We start from the raw sequence: 15,530 nt of genomic DNA, 5'->3' as shown, positions 1-15,530 counted from the left end.
TGATATCTCAGCGCCTAAAACTACACGCATCCATTTACACCAGCAAAAATGTGGTGTAAATCCCAGCACCTAGATTTAGGCACACTGGACCATATTCTATAACTACACGTGTAAATTTCAGAACACTCTCAAAACGCCCATAACCATGCCCATTTTTGCTTGCACGCATTAGAAGTTAGGCTCGCTGCATTACAGAATGCGCTTAGCGAGTTGTGCATGTGAATTCTAATTATTGCCCATTAGTGCTCATTGCTTAAGAGCTGTTATGTTGATTAGCTTGTTAAGCCAATTAAGTTATGTGCGGCATTGTAGAATACGTTTGGATTTCATCGTGGATCTCTAGGCACACTATATAGAATCCGCAGGCTAGTGGCTGCCGCTGAATAACCAGATATGGTAGTGAGCAGCAATATTCAAAGGTTAAGCAGAGACACTTAAGATAGCTGAGAGCTTTTTATGTTGCGTATCTGGATAGCATCACTGAAAATTGTCACGTTGGTGTCCGCAGACTCTGCCCCTGGGCCATACCAGGAGTGCCATGGCAGTCTGAAAAGATATTCAGCTGTACAGTCAGTGGTGTGTTGGAGCTAGCTCGCACCAGCTCACAAGAGCCGGTTGTTAATTTTTTAAAGAACTTGTGAGCTGGTTGTTCAGCACGGCGAGCCGGCTCCAGTAAATGAGGTAAGCATGACAGGAGGGCACCACAAGCCATGCTTACCCTGTTTACCTCACCTCCCACCACTGCCCTCGTTTGCCTGCGCCACCCTGGGTGGGGTTTAAATCATTTTTATTACCTCCATCAAAGCGGCCACATCATTGAAAGCACTGCCCGTCTCTAGCCTTCCCTTCGTTCCCTCAGAGTCCCGCCTTCTGACATCATTTCCTCTTTCCGCGAGGGTGGGACTCTGAGGGAACGAACTCGAAGGGAAGGCTAGAGACGGGCAGGGCTTTCAATGACATGGCCGCTTCGACGGAGGTAATCGGGAGAGAGGAGAATCGCTGGGTATGAATGGCTGGAGGGGGGGGAAGAGGAGAGAAGAGAATCGCTGGGTACGGATGGCTGGAGGGGGGGCAGGGGAGAGAAGAGAATTGCTGGGTATGGATGGCTGGATGGGGGACAGGGGAGAGGAGAGTTGCTGGACATGGATGGGTGGATGGAGGGGAGGGCAGGGGAGAGGAGGGTTGCTGGACATGGATGGAGGAGAGGGCAGGGGAGAGGAGGGTTGCTGGACATGGATGGAGGGAAGGATGAGAGAAGAAATGTTGGACATGGATGGAGGGAAGAGTGAGGAAGGAGATGAGATGAGGGGAAAAGGAAGAGGAGAAAAACTACACATGGATGAAGAAAATAGGCAGAAGCTGGATCTACTGGACAGTCAAGTCTGCGGAGGACCCAGCTTTTATTTACGGATGTAGGACAAGAAATGAAGAAAAAAGGCGGAAAGTAAAGAAATAAATGGAAAGGAAGCCCTGGAAATGGAGTTAAGAGGACAGATAGCAGCAGAATCGGATACTGGGCCAGCATGATCAGAAAAACATGACCAGAGATTGCATTTTAACAGCGCTGCGTACGTCTAGTAGCGCTATAGAAATGATAAGTAGTAGTAGTAATTTAGGGTTGCTAACTTTTCTAAGTAAAATCAATAAAAATGGTTTCCTGACCCACCTGCTGAGTCCTGCGTACCTGAAGCCACCCTCTTCAACTTCCCCATCCTTCAGGCTCCCCTGAAGTGCAAACCTGTTCAGGTAAATTGGGGGAAGGGGCAGCCTTAGGCCTGATAATAGCAGTAGTACTGGGCAGTAAGGACACACAAGGGTTGTCTACACATGTTCCTTTCCCAGGTCTTTCCTCTTGTACAGACACTAGGAGAAGGAAAAATGCACATATGTCAAGCGTCCTATCCACCTCTTACATCTGATGCTGCAACTGGACCTTAGCCTGATTTGTAGTCTAGTAAGAACAGGTCCAGACATTGGGGGTGGGGGGCAGTAGCTGCTGAGGGTATCGCAAGGGGACATGATTCTTTGCTGGTCTGGAAGCCAGTGATCAGCAGAATATTGATATTTTAGCATTTGTTTGGTTCTGCCTTGAAGACATTGGCTAGTTAGCAGTCATGTTTTGATTATACGACATCTCTAAGTCCCTTCCCCTCTTGATCACAGTCGGTGAAATCATAAATTGACTCATTTTAAGTTACTTATATTGAAATGAATTTTAAGTTTGAATAATACTGTGGCGTGTGTGTATCTACCTATCTATATAGATACACACACACACACACACACTATTTTTACACGAAGTATGTATTAATGACATTATTCCTTTGCTGATTTTTAATATACATATATGTTTGTATCTCCTTTTACTAGAGGATATATATGATGATATTGAACCAAATCCAAAGATTTCCATGTAAGTTTTTATTCTTTAAAAAGACAACTGTTAAGCCTGCCTTAAATGTAAGCCCTATCCTGAACTTTGCATGTAGAATATTAATCTAGAATTAAATTATACCTGTCCCTCATTCAAATTTTAAACAGTCCCATTACATTCAGAGATCAATAACAAAAGGTGAACCCAGACGATCCTAATAGAATAGCATTGGGAGTTTATGGGAGAGTGGGAAATGCTGAGGTCTTTGTGCCAGGGGAGGGGCTTTGAGGGGCACCATGATGGGAGGTTGGGATCAAGGGGGGAATCAGATAAAGCAGCTTGATGCAGGGGAGGGGGGCAACGCTGTTGGAGGTTGGTTGGGTGCACCATCACAGATGTTGGTGGGTCAGGTGATTGTGTCCGATGATCTTAAGGTGGCCAAACGGGTGGAAAAGGTGACTGCCAAAGCCGGAAGAATGCTCAGGTGCATAGGGAGAGGGATGACCAGCAGGAAAAAAGAGGTGATAGTGCCCTTGTATAAGTTTCTGGTGAGGCCCCATTTAGAGCACTATGTGCAATTCTGGAGACCGCACCTACAGAAAGATAAAAACAGGATGGAGTCGGTCCAGAGGGCGGCTACAAAATTGGTTAGCAATCTTGATCATAAAATGTATAGGGACAGGCTTATGAACCTCAACATGGAAGAGAGGCGGGAGAGAGGGGATATGATAGAGATGTTTAAATACCTCAGTGGCATTAATGTACAGGAGGTGAGCCTTTTTCAGATGAAGGAAACCTCTAGAATGAAAGGGCATAGGATGAAGTGAAGTGGAAATAGGCTTAGGTGAAATCTAAGCAAATACTCTTTCACGGAGAAGGGTGGTGGATGCGTGGAATGGCTTCCTGGTGGAGGTCGTGGAGATGAGGACCGTGTCAATTTAAGAAAGTGTGGGTAAAGCATGTGGAATCCCTTAAGAAAAGGAGGAGTTAGTGGTTACTGAGGATGGGCAGATTGGATGGGCCATTCGACCCTTATCTGCCGTCATGTTTCTCTGTTTCTATGTTCATGTCTCTGGCAGTTTACACCAGGACCCATGCTACATGCTTTGGCGAGCAGCATCAATGCACCCATGCTATCTGCTGATGCATATCTCCCGGATTGTGCAAATTTCCACATGCAAAACTGCATGCTATCCTGAGGTGCATACGCAACTAACGAGTCAATTACCACCAAGAATTGGGTGCTACACAATTATTGGCATTAATTGGCAACAATTTGGATTTGCACACGCATCTTGCTAAATGCTATTCTATAAAGATCTGTATGCAAATCTTATATCATGCAACTCAAAAGCTTGTGAGGCCCTGGAAGTGCAATGGGTGGGTCAGGGATATTCACTAATATGCGCTCAGTATTACTGAATACCAGGGATCTGTGCCTAAATTACACACCAGTTGTAGCTGGTATAAATCCTTTCATGCAAAGTTTGGTATAGAAATAGGTTCTAAGCAGTGGGGTAGCTATGTGGGGCCGGGGGGGGGGGGGGGGGGGGGGGGGGTTGGGCCCCCATAGATTTGGCCCTGGACCCCCTGCCAATGACCCGCCCGACCCCCCCCTCCCGCCACCAAGCTGCTGTTGCCTGCCTTTGTTGGCGGGGGACCCCAACCCCCGCCAGCCAAGGTCCTCTTCTTCTCGCAAAAGGCTTCCGTCTGTTTCTGACGTCTTGCACGTACAACGTGCAGCACATCAGAAACAGAAGGAAGCCTTTTGTGAGAAGAAGAGAACCTTGGCTGGCGAGGGTTGGGGTCCCCCGCCAGCCAAGGTAGGCGACGGCGGGTTGGGGTCGAGAGGGTCAGCGGCAGGGAGGGCAAAGTCGGCAATGGCGGGGGCCGGCGGTGCAGGGGGGGCTAAAATGTGCCCCCTCACCTCGGCCTCTGTACCCCGCCGAAGTCTGGCTATGCCCCTCGTTCAAAGTGCTATCTTATAAATGACACCCAACTTGGACTGTCATTTCTAGAATAGCACCCTGCAAGTTTTTTGTTTTCTTGGTGCTGTTTTTTTTTTTTTTTTTTTTTGTGCATCTACCTCATAATTCTATCTATCACGCCTAGTATTCTGCACCAAAATCCAAGCATATTCTATAACAACGTGCGCAACCTAATTGGCTTAACAAGCCAATCAGCGTTTTTAACAGCACTTAAGCAATAATGAGCATTAATAGGCAATTATTAGAATTTACATGCACAACTCGCTAAGCATATTCTGTAATGCAAAGTGCCTACATTTTAATGCGCATGGCCAAAAAGGGGTGTGGTTATGGGTGGGGGAAATGGGCGTTTCATGGTCATTCTAAAATTTACATGCACTGTTATAGAATATGCACCTGTGTGCCCAAAAGCTGTGAAAACAATCTATGACCACCTAAACTTCAGGAAATCACTAAAAACCCACCTCTTCAAAAAGGCCTGTCCCACCGATCCAACATAAATCCCCCACACCCAGCAACACAGCATAACCAATGATTGTACTGGACAATTTACAATCTTCATTCCCTTCGACCCTCATGACGCCTGATTCGCACCTACCTCATTTGACCACAATATAACTTTGTATTTATCAACCGAATTGGAAAACGCCTTTGACGGTACTATGTAAGCCACATTGAGCTTGCAAATACAGTGGGGGAAATAAGTATTTGATCCCTTGCTGATTTTGTAAGTTTGCCCACTGACAAAGACATGAGCAGCCCATAATTGAAGGGTAGGTTATTGGTAACAGTGAGAGATAGCACATCACAAATTAAATCCGGAAAATCACATTGTGGAAAGTATATGAATTTATTTGCATTCTGCAGAGGGAAATAAGTATTTAATCCCTCTGGCAAACAAGACCTAATACTTGGTGGCAAAACCCTTGTTGGCAAGCACAGCGGTCAGACGTCTTCTGTAGTTGATGATGAGGTTTGCACACATGTCAGGAGGAATTTTGGTCCACTCCTCTTTGCAGATCATCTCTAAATCATTAAGAGTTCTGGGCTGTCGCTTGGCAACTCGCAGCTTCAGCTCCCTCCATAAGTTTTCAATGGGATTAAGGTCTGGTGACTGGCTAGGCCACTCCATGACCCTAATGTGCTTCTTCCTGAGCCACTCCTTTGTTGCCTTGGCTGTATGTTTTGGGTCATTGTCGTGCTGGAAGACCCAGCCACGACCCATTTTAAGGCCCTGGCGGAGGGAAGGAGGTTGTCACTCAGAATTGTACGGTACATGGCCCCATCCATTCTCCCATTGATGCGGTGAAGTAGTCCTGTGCCCTTAGCAGAGAAACACCCCCAAAACATAACATTTCCACCTCCATGCTTGACAGTGGGGACGGTGTTCTTTGGGTCATAGGCAGCATTTCTCTTCCTCCAAACACGGCGAGTTGAGTTCATGCCAAAGAGCTCAATTTTTGTCTCATCTGACCACAGCACCTTCTCCCAATCACTCTCGGCATCATCCAGGTGTTCACTGGCAAACTTCAGACGGGCCGTCACATGTGCCTTCCGGAGCAGGGGGACCTTGCGGGCACTGCAGGATTGCAATCCGTTATGTCGTAATGTGTTACCAATGGTTTTCGTGGTGACAGTGCTCCCAGCTGCCTTGAGATCATTGACAAGTTCCCCCCTTGTAGTTGTAGGCTGATTTCTAACCTTCCTCATGATCAAGGATACCCCACGAGGTGAGATTTTGCGTGGAGCCCCAGATCTTTGTCGATTGACAGTCATTTTGTACTTCTTCCATTTTCTTACTATGGCACCAACAGTTGTCTCCTTCTCGCCCAGCGTCTTACTGATGGTTTTGTAGCCCATTCCAGCCTTGTGCAGGTGTATGATCTTGTCCCTGACATCCTTAGACAGCTCCTTGCTCTTGGCCATTTTGTAGAGGTTAGAGTCTGACTGATTCACTGAGTCTGTGGACAGGTGTCTTTCATACAGGTGACCATTGCCGACAGCTGTCTGTCATGCAGGTAACGAGTTGATTTGGAGCATCTACCTGGTCTGTAGGGGCCAGATCTCTTACTGGTTGGTGGGGGATCAAATACTTATTTCCCTCTGCAGAATGCAAATAAATTCATATACTTTCCACAATGTGATTTTCCGGATTTAATTTGTGATGTGCTATCTCTCACTGTTACCAATAACCTACCCTTCAATTATGGGCTGCTCATGTCTTTGTCAGTGGGCAAACTTACAAAATCAGCAAGGGATCAAATACTTATTTCCCCCACTGTAGGTGGGAATATGTGGGGTACAAATGTAATAAATAAATAAATCTATGTGTTGGTATTTACACCACATTTCCTTGATGTAAATGGATGTGCATTGTTCTAGGCGCTGGGATATCAACGTGGCATATTCTATAGACCACCCCTAAATGTACGCACCGTTTATAGAATACGCTTAGGCGGAAATTTGTTCTGTGCAGATTTTTCAGGTACCATATATAAAATCTAACCCCTAGTCCAATCTGCCCTGCTCAGCGTGCAGATGCAGTGTAGATTGTGGGCATGTCCCCTGCACTTACTGCATGGGCTTTCCACGTACCAAACCACAGATTTTTGTGCTTAAAGTGAGAAGTGCAAAAACTTATTCCACTTTAGTTAAATGTGCTGTTTAAAAAAACTGCACACCGGTCCTTGGGCCCTGTTTACTAAAGTATGTTAGTGTTTTTAGCACGCTAACCATGTAGGTGCCTATAGGGATATTGTAGGCATCTATATGGTTAATGCACGTTAAAAATGTTAACGTACCTATAACACTGCTTAGTAGACAGGGCCATTTGACTTGTAGGTTGCTCTTTGAGCAAGTCATTGATTTGTGCATGCTGTGTTGTAAGTGGGTGATATTTATTTCCCAGGCTATGGCTAATGCTCTGCTTCTTCATTAGAGATAAAGACGTATTAAAAAACTGGATGCGAAAATTTCCAATGCCAAAAGAAACGGAAAAGCGAAGAAGCTCAGAAGTGTGTGAAAGGTAAAAAAATAAATATTTGTTCAGTGTGTTTCACCTTTTGAATCCATTTTCTATTTATGTATTAAGAATAGAATAATATTTAGTAGTGGTATTTTTTTTTCTTGCTTCAGAGCTGAATATTTAGGTCGACTCCTTCCATACTGGGAGACGTGATGTACTTTCACTTGAGGGAGTCCAAGAGTAGGGTAGAAAGGCTCTTCCAAAGGATCAAGGGAGACATTAGTTCAAAAAGTTGTTCCAATAAAGATCATCTTTTTGAACTAACGTCTCCCTTGGTCCTTTGGAAGAGCCTTTCTACCCTACTCCTTGGACTCTCTCTTGCGGACTGACGTAGGGACCGAGTGTTCCTGCACTTTGTATGGCTGTACTTTCACTTGATACACCTCATAGTTAATTTATTCAATTACCAATGTACCAGTTAATTCTCATAGATTTTCATCAGAGATGGCTCAAATTAAGACCACCGGTTATCTTTCTCCTAAGCGAACTTTACTTCTAGTTTGGCTGTGTGTCATTGGGTGGGGCTTATTAAATTACCATACAGTTATCAACTGCGGTAACCTAAATCAATGAAATAAGGAATACTCAACAATTCCTTTTGAGTCTGTGGGGAAAGGAAGATCATATTGTCATGAACCTAATCCACTCTAGACAGATGTGCATATTTCCTTATTCTTAGGTCACTGATTGACTCCTAGCTTGTGTTCTACAGATTGATTCGGTAGTGTCCTCTCCTCTTCCTGCTTGCAACTGAGTGAAGAACGTTGTCTAAGTCATTTTTTTTTAATTTTTTTTTTATAAGTTTCCATATACCAACCAAGTAACAATACTCGTACAAAAAACCTGAGCACAAAGAAATGCAAACATTACAAAGAAGTTACAAAATATAAAACAAATTTAAGGGGATCAATATTCAAAGTGTTATGTTTATTTATTTGTATCCTGCGGTATCAACTCAACATACACAATGACAATAAAACATGACAATACAGCCCAAGCATCAATACAATAACAATAATTCAGCATAAATTCAGCAGCAGCAGAACACCCAATGCATCATCAATCAATAAGATGGTCTAGCAAATGACATTTCAATATTTGCTTAAACGATGCAGTGTTCTGTTGAGTTTTCAAAGAAATAGGCAGTTGATTCCATGCTTGTGGAAAATCCACAGAGAGTTCCAAATCTTGTAAATATAGACGTCTTAGATCTAGTACAACAAGCATGGAGGAGTGGCCTAGTGGTTAGGGTGGTGGACTTTGGTCCTGGGGAACTGAGGAACCGAGTTCGATTCCCACTTCAGGCACAGGCAGCTCCTTGTGACTCTGGGCAAGTCACTTAACCCTCCATTGCCCCATGTAAGCCGCATTGAGCCTGCCATGAGTGGGAAAGCGCGGGGTACAAATGTAACAAAAATAAAATAGATACTATTGGAGATTCTACATGGAATGTTGCTACTATTGGAGATTCCACATGGAATGTTGCTACTATTGGAGATTCCACATGGAATGTTGCTACTATTGGAGATTCTACATGCAATGTTGCTATTCCACTAGCAACATTCCATGTAGAAGGCTGCGCAGGCTTCTGTTTCTGTGAGTCTGACGTCCTGCACGTACGTGCAGGACGTCAGACTCACAGAAGCAGAAGCCTGTGTGGCCACATTGGTGATCTGCTTGGGCTGACTTCTACATGGAATGTTGCTAGTGGAATAGCTCAAATAGTAGCAACAGTGGAGGAGTGGCCTAGTGGTTAGGGTGGTGGACTTTGGTCCTGAGGAGCTGAGTTGATTCCCACTTCAGGCACAGGCAGCTCCTTGTGACTCTGGGCAAGTCACTTAACCCTCCATTGCCCCATGTAAGCCGCATTGAGCCTGCCATGAGTGGGAAAGCGCGGGGTACAAATGTAATAAAAATAAAATAAAAAATATCAGTATTTGCTGAGCGCAACACCCTTGATGGTATATAATACTGAAGAGTTGCACGCGGATAGCAGGGAGAATCACGATGTAAACCCCGATGAACCAGCAACAGCAATTTGAACTGAACACGCTGTGCCACAGGCAACCAGCACAGTCGCTGCAATATAGGTGCTATATGATCAAACCGTGTAAGGCCAGTCACCAATCGAGCTGCCAAGTTCTGGACCATCTGCAATGCCTGCAAACAAGACTTTGATAGACCCAAATACACAATGTTGCAGTAGTCGAAAACACTAACGATCATGGCCTGAACCACCTATTGAAAATCAGTCCTAGGTAGTAAAGGCTTAAGCTTACTCAATGGTCGTAATTGATAGCAGGAATTTTCGAACTACTGCTTGGTAATCAACAGAAATAAAATAAAAACAGAGAAAAGAAAATAAGATGATACCTTTTTTATTGGACTAAGTACATTTTTTTGATTAGCTTTCGAAGGTAGCCTAGTTGTGCTCATTTTCTTTGTTTTGCTATTTATGTATATTGTTTCTCCCTGTCTGGTTACTTTGTCAACAATATGGGAAACCATCAGCAAGGTGTCACACGTCATCAAATAAAAACGAGCAGAGAAAAACACAAAAATGAATGTTTTATCATTTGCTACTAACAGTGCGCACTCTTTTGTGAGCGTGCATAATACTTGCAAGGAGGGCACTCATTGTGCGTGCACAAACCACTGCGCATATCTGCATTGTAGGCAGTGGCGTAGCAAGGGGGTTGGGGCGGTCCGCCCCGGGTGCACGCCGCTGGGGGGGGTGCCCGCGCGCCTGTTGGCCGAGTCCGCTCGTTCCCTCCCTGCTGCTCCCTCTGCGCGGAACAAGTTACTTCCTGTTTCGGGGCAGAGGGAGCAGCAGGGAACGAGCGGACTCGGAGCCGACAGGCGCGCGGCACCCCCCCCCCCCCCCCAGCAGGTAAAAGTGCACCCGGGGGGTCACACTGCACCCGGGGGTGGGTGCATCGGCGATCCGCCCCAGGTGTCAGCCAGCCTAGGAACGCCACTGATTGTAGGCACCCTATTCAAAGAGCGTGCATGCAACAACTTTGCTCCCATGACAAACAAAACGGCCAAACAAATAAAGCAAACATTCCCAGAAAAGGTACAGGAAATGATTTGAAATTAAAATTTCCTGGCTGCTCTCTGTAGCCTTTTACCTGTTTATTTTACTTTAAGGCAACTGGGTCAACAGGGCCCACTAAGAACTTTTGGATGCTTTAAAGAGGTTTTCTCCAATCTGTAGACACAAAACGTATATAATCATCAAAAGACCTTCTTATATGTTTGTCTATTTTTCCCCCCAGAAATATCTTCAAAAATATGTTGGAAAAGGAAAAGAACAAAAAAATGACAAAAGAAGAAAAGTTGTTCCGAGAAAAGTTTGAGGTAGTTAACTCTCTCTCTCTCTCTTTCTTTCTCTCTCTCTTTCTTTCTCTCTCTCTCTCTCTCTCTCGTTTACAAACTTGTTATTTAAGCAGTGGCGTAGGAAGGGGGGGGGGCCGGTGGGGCGGTCCACCCCGGGTGCACGCCGCTGGGGGGGATGTCAGCTCCGCTGGTTCCCTGCTCTCTCTGCCCCGGAACAGGTTACTTCCTGTTCCGGGGCAGAGAGAGCAGGGAACCAGCAGAGCCAACGCAGCTCCCAGCGACATGCACTTGGGGCGGTTCGGCCCTCCCGCCCATCCCTCGCTGCTTTCCCTCGCCGCTTCCCTGTAAGTACGCGCTCTGGGGGGGGTGCGCTCCGGAGGAGGGAGGGTGCGCCGTGCTGCATCCGGGGGGGGGGGGGGGGTGCGCAGCGGCGACCTGCCCCGGGTGTCAGCTGCCCTCGCTACGGCACTGTATTTAAGTAAAGGTAGCTGAGAGTTCGAACACACCCAGTCAAGCGAACTGCATCTCTCCTCACGTTGTTCATTTTGGAAAAGCAGCAAATTTTTTTGTGTCTGAAAGTTCCTTCTACGTCCCTCCTTCTGTACGTCCAAACTAGAAATAAGTACCGACGGCTCAGAATTTTAATTTAAGGGAGAGAGAAAGGGGGGGGGGGGGGAAAAACACAAGTCATCGTAGAAAATAGACCCAAGAAGGAAACTGACAAAATGATGAGCAGACTCAGTACAACGGGCAATTTATCTTATCTATATCTGAATGGTGCGGCTGGTAAGAAGAATGCCTTTGGCATCGCTTTCAAATAGACCTTTTGCTTTTTAACCGTTTTGGGCCACAGGCTCTGGATGGTGTGTGGCCACCTTCTGTTGTGCAGGCCTCATTTATATCAGTCAAGGAGCCAGGCTTCAGGGAATGACAGTTGGGTGCTCAGCTCATCAATCACAACAAAATGTTCTTTCTTTGTAGTAACTGCCCCTTTAGCAGCATAGTAAATAACCTGGACACTCTGTCCAAGTAGCAATATTATCCAGAGTCGTAATAAATTTCACTGTATAGGATGTGTGTCCCATTTTTCTTCTGGGCAAATACCTCCCATGGCCGATTTCTGATTTTCTTTTGATTGAAGGCATCATCTTCTCTTTCTGTATGACCATAGTCTGTGAACTGACTCTTTCTCTGATGTCTGTGTGAGCAAAAATACTTTGAAATGAGAGGTGGCGAAAACAAAGAATAGAAAATAATGAGTCAATATTCAGTCAGCAACTGACACTAAGGGGTCCTTTTTACGAACCATCACTAAAAAGTGACCGCTGTTGCTGTCAGCACATGGGTTTCCTGTGCGCTGTGGACACTTTTAGTGCGGCAGTAAAATGGCCACATTCTGGATTTTTTTTTTGTAATGGCCAAGTGCTGATTTCCCCATTAGTGTGTGGCAGGGGCGTAGCCAGAAAACAGATTTTGGGTGGGCCTAGGCAAGAACTGGGTGGGCACCAAGTGTTTTCCCCCAACCCACAACCAAAAAAAACTATCTCAGCTGGCGGGAAAACGCTTCTTTCCACCTTGGCAGTCTGCTGCAGGCATGCGCTGAAAACTGAGAATGTGCCGGTGTCGTGGAGAGTAGCGTTTTCGTTACCATCAGGGGGAAGCCTTCAGCTGGCGGAGCTTGGGATCCCCACCAGCTACCACTAAATGTGTGCTACTGTTGGATGGGCCTGAGCCACTGGTGTGGCTGTTACCGCCAGGAGCCCTTCCTGCCACCTATTTAGGAGGCGGTAAGGGCTCCCACGCTAATCAGGTAGCATATGGTAATATGTCCATTCTATCCAATTCACGCAGGCATGCCTACTCTCCGCCCCCAGACTCGTCTCCAGTGCTGGAATATAAAAAATATTTTCCAGCGCGGGATTAGCGCGCAGTAACCAGAACACTACCATGGGATACCTCAGCGTGTCCCATGGTAGTGCTTTTTTACCATGTGGTAGGCCTACTGAGGCTTTGCAAAAGGGCTCCTACCTAAGACTTGGATATTCAGTGCTAGACCACATGTGGGCATCTGTATTCTATATCCGGCTCAGCACAATATTCAATACCATACCTGCATAGCTAACCAGGCTAAGTTAGGACTGCTATTTAAATGCTTCTGCTTGCCCAATTAGTTACTTGGGTACCGGTACTGTTTACTGCCAGTGCCTTCATAAATTCTGGGACCGACCCAGCTCTGCCCGGATATGGCTGCGGCAGTCAGAGGGGAGTATTCAGCAGCACATATTGTGCTCTGCTGATTTAACCTGGAAGGAGCCTCTCCTGCCTGGTTAAATTCTTTCAGATATCAGGTGCTAAGTCATCGCTTCTCTGTGCTGAGTCGTGATGTCCTGAGAACTCACTTTCCTCATGTTCTGTCGTGCCAGCTCCTGGCCAAAGCTGTTGCAGGTATTTATGGAAGTACCTTTAGAGGAAGACAGAAAATTATTGCTATTTCCTAGGCAGTGGCGTAGGAAGGTGGGTGGGGTGGTCCACGCCGCTGGGGGGTGTCAGCGCCTCGCTGTTTCCTTGCTCTCTCTGCCCCGGAACAGGTTACTTCCTGTTCCGGAGCAGAGAGAGCAAGGAAACAGCGAGGCGCCGACACCCCCCAGTGGCGTGCACTCAGCAGATTGGCTCTCCCGCCCGCCCCTCACCGCCTTCCAGCAGGTATGTTCTATGTTCTCGGGGGGGGGGGGGGGGAGGGGTTGCGCTCCGGATGGGGGAGGGGTGTGTCGCGCTGCACCCGGGGGGGGGGGGGTGCGCAGCGGCGACCCGCCCCGGGTGTCAGCTGCCCTCGCGACGCCACTGTTCCTAGGAATTAGAGAGCTGCTGGACCATAAAGTTGTAGATATGAAATTTAATTTGATGCTGAACTTTTTTTCATCCTTCTAGTACACAAAAGAGATTGTTGTCCTCAATACTGCAACAGTAGACTCTTCTGTAAGTGCCTTGAAGAGAGGGAAACTGGACTTAAGAATTACAGAAGGAGAAACACTGGATGTTATTGACATAGCGGACAACAATCAAATTATTTGTCGAAACTCTGAGGGCAAATGTGAGTAGCAGAAGAAGCCATCAAACATTTTCCTTCAATCTGCATTTCCTTTTGTTTCATCTGCTTTTGGAGCAATTGTTTTTTGTTTGTTTTTTTACTTGTCTTTTGAGGTCAGGCTTCCTTCCATGTCCTCCATGTCTGAGCAGGAAGAGAGTGGGGCCAGTTCTGCCTCCATTCCATCTCCTACTCCCTTATAGTGAGCTCGGGAGCCTTCATACATAACTACCATGAATTGTAAGCTTTTGCCCATGGTAAGGTTCTACCATCCATCCTTCCTCTCTAACCTAGCCTACAATACTTGGGTCCAGAGATAATGTGGAGGAGTGGCCTAGTGGTTAGAGCACCAGTCTTGCAATCCAGAGGTGGCCAGTTCAAATCCCACTGCTGCTCCTTGTGATCTTGGATAAGTCACTTAACCCTCCATTGCCTCAGGTACAAACTTAGATTGTGAGCCCTCCTGGGACAGAGAAATAGCCAGAGTACCTGAATGTAACTCACCTTGAGCTACTACTGAAAAAGGTGTGAGCAAAATCTAAATAAAATAAACGGAATGTTGGAGATTCTAGATGGAATGTTGCTACTATTTGAGATTATACATGGAATGTTAATGTTGCTATTCCACTAGCAACATTCCATGTAGAAGCCTGCCCTTGCAGATCAGCAACACAGCTGCGCAGGCTTCTGTTTCTGTGAGTCTGACGTCCTGCACATAAGTGCAGGACGTCAGACTCACAGAAACAGAAGCCTGCGCGGCAAGGGCAGGCTTCTACATGGAATGTTGCTAGTGGAGGAGTAGCCCAGCCCAGTGGTTAGTGCAGTGCAACATGGAATGTTGCTACTATTGGAGATTCTACATGGAATGTTGCTACTGGAGGAGTGGCCTAGTGGTTAGAGCACCAGTCTTGCAATCCAGAGGTGGCCAGTTCAAATCCCACTGCTGCTCCTTGTGATCTTGGATAAGTCACTTAACCCTCCATTGCCTCAGGTACAAACTTAGATCGTGAGCCCTCCAGGGACAGGGAAATACCCAGTGTACTTCAATGTAACTCACCTTGAGCTACTACTGAAAAAGGTGTAAGCAAAATCTAAATAAATAAATGTTGTATGCTAAACTACATTCTGCATCTACGGCAAAGTCTTCATTGAATAAGGCCCTTCATCTTAATTTAAAACTATTGCTGGACTTTTATGGCAGCTGAAAGCAGGGCTGGGATCTGGTGTCAAGGATATTTTTCTTTTTTTTTTTTTTCTTCTTTTTTTTTTTTATTGTTGTTTCTTCCCGCACAACTTTAGTCCACTCATTGCTGCAACAGTCCAGGTCTGAAAGCCATGAATTGTGGAGTTTTTCTGGAGCCCTGCAATCATAAGCCCTTACTCTAAGAGCTGTGAAGTCTGACTAGCATCTGTAGTCATCCCTGGAAGTGGTAGACTTGAACCGGGAATTGAGCCCAGATCTTCTCCCCATGACAGTACAGAATACAGCCACAGGGCCAGCCCAAAATTAGAAACTTTGGGGCCCTTTTAAAGATGATAAAGTGGAGGAATGGCCTAGTGGTTAGGGTGGTGGACTTTGGTCCTGGGGAACAGAGGAACTGAGTTTGATTCCCACTTCAGGCACAGGCAGCTCCTTGTGACTCTGGGCAAGTCACTTAACCCTCCATTGCCCCATGTAAGCCACATTGAGCCTGCCATGAGTGGGAAAGCGCAGGGTAC

The 15,530-nt window shown here is 46.2% G+C and overlaps 1 protein-coding gene across 1 annotated transcript in view; it reads left to right on the top strand.

Annotated features, from left to right (window-relative positions):
* Window positions 1-15,530, top strand: part of FYB2 (FYN binding protein 2) — a 102,228-nt gene that overhangs the window by 77,694 nt on the left and 9,004 nt on the right. Inside the window, exons 20-23 of the mRNA XM_030205638.1 lie at window positions 2,371-2,413; window positions 7,301-7,387; window positions 10,666-10,747; window positions 13,655-13,817. Of these exons, the coding sequence (XP_030061498.1) occupies window positions 2,371-2,413; window positions 7,301-7,387; window positions 10,666-10,747; window positions 13,655-13,817 (375 nt within the window). The remainder of the gene's footprint in view (window positions 1-2,370; window positions 2,414-7,300; window positions 7,388-10,665; window positions 10,748-13,654; window positions 13,818-15,530) is intronic.

The sequence above is a fragment of the Microcaecilia unicolor genome, chromosome 6 (assembly GCF_901765095.1).
Source record: "Microcaecilia unicolor chromosome 6, aMicUni1.1, whole genome shotgun sequence".
In the NCBI taxonomy this organism is placed as follows: Eukaryota; Metazoa; Chordata; class Amphibia; order Gymnophiona; family Siphonopidae; genus Microcaecilia; species Microcaecilia unicolor.
Note: the sequence above shows the minus strand (reverse complement) of the source record. Positions and strands in the feature narration are given on the sequence as shown.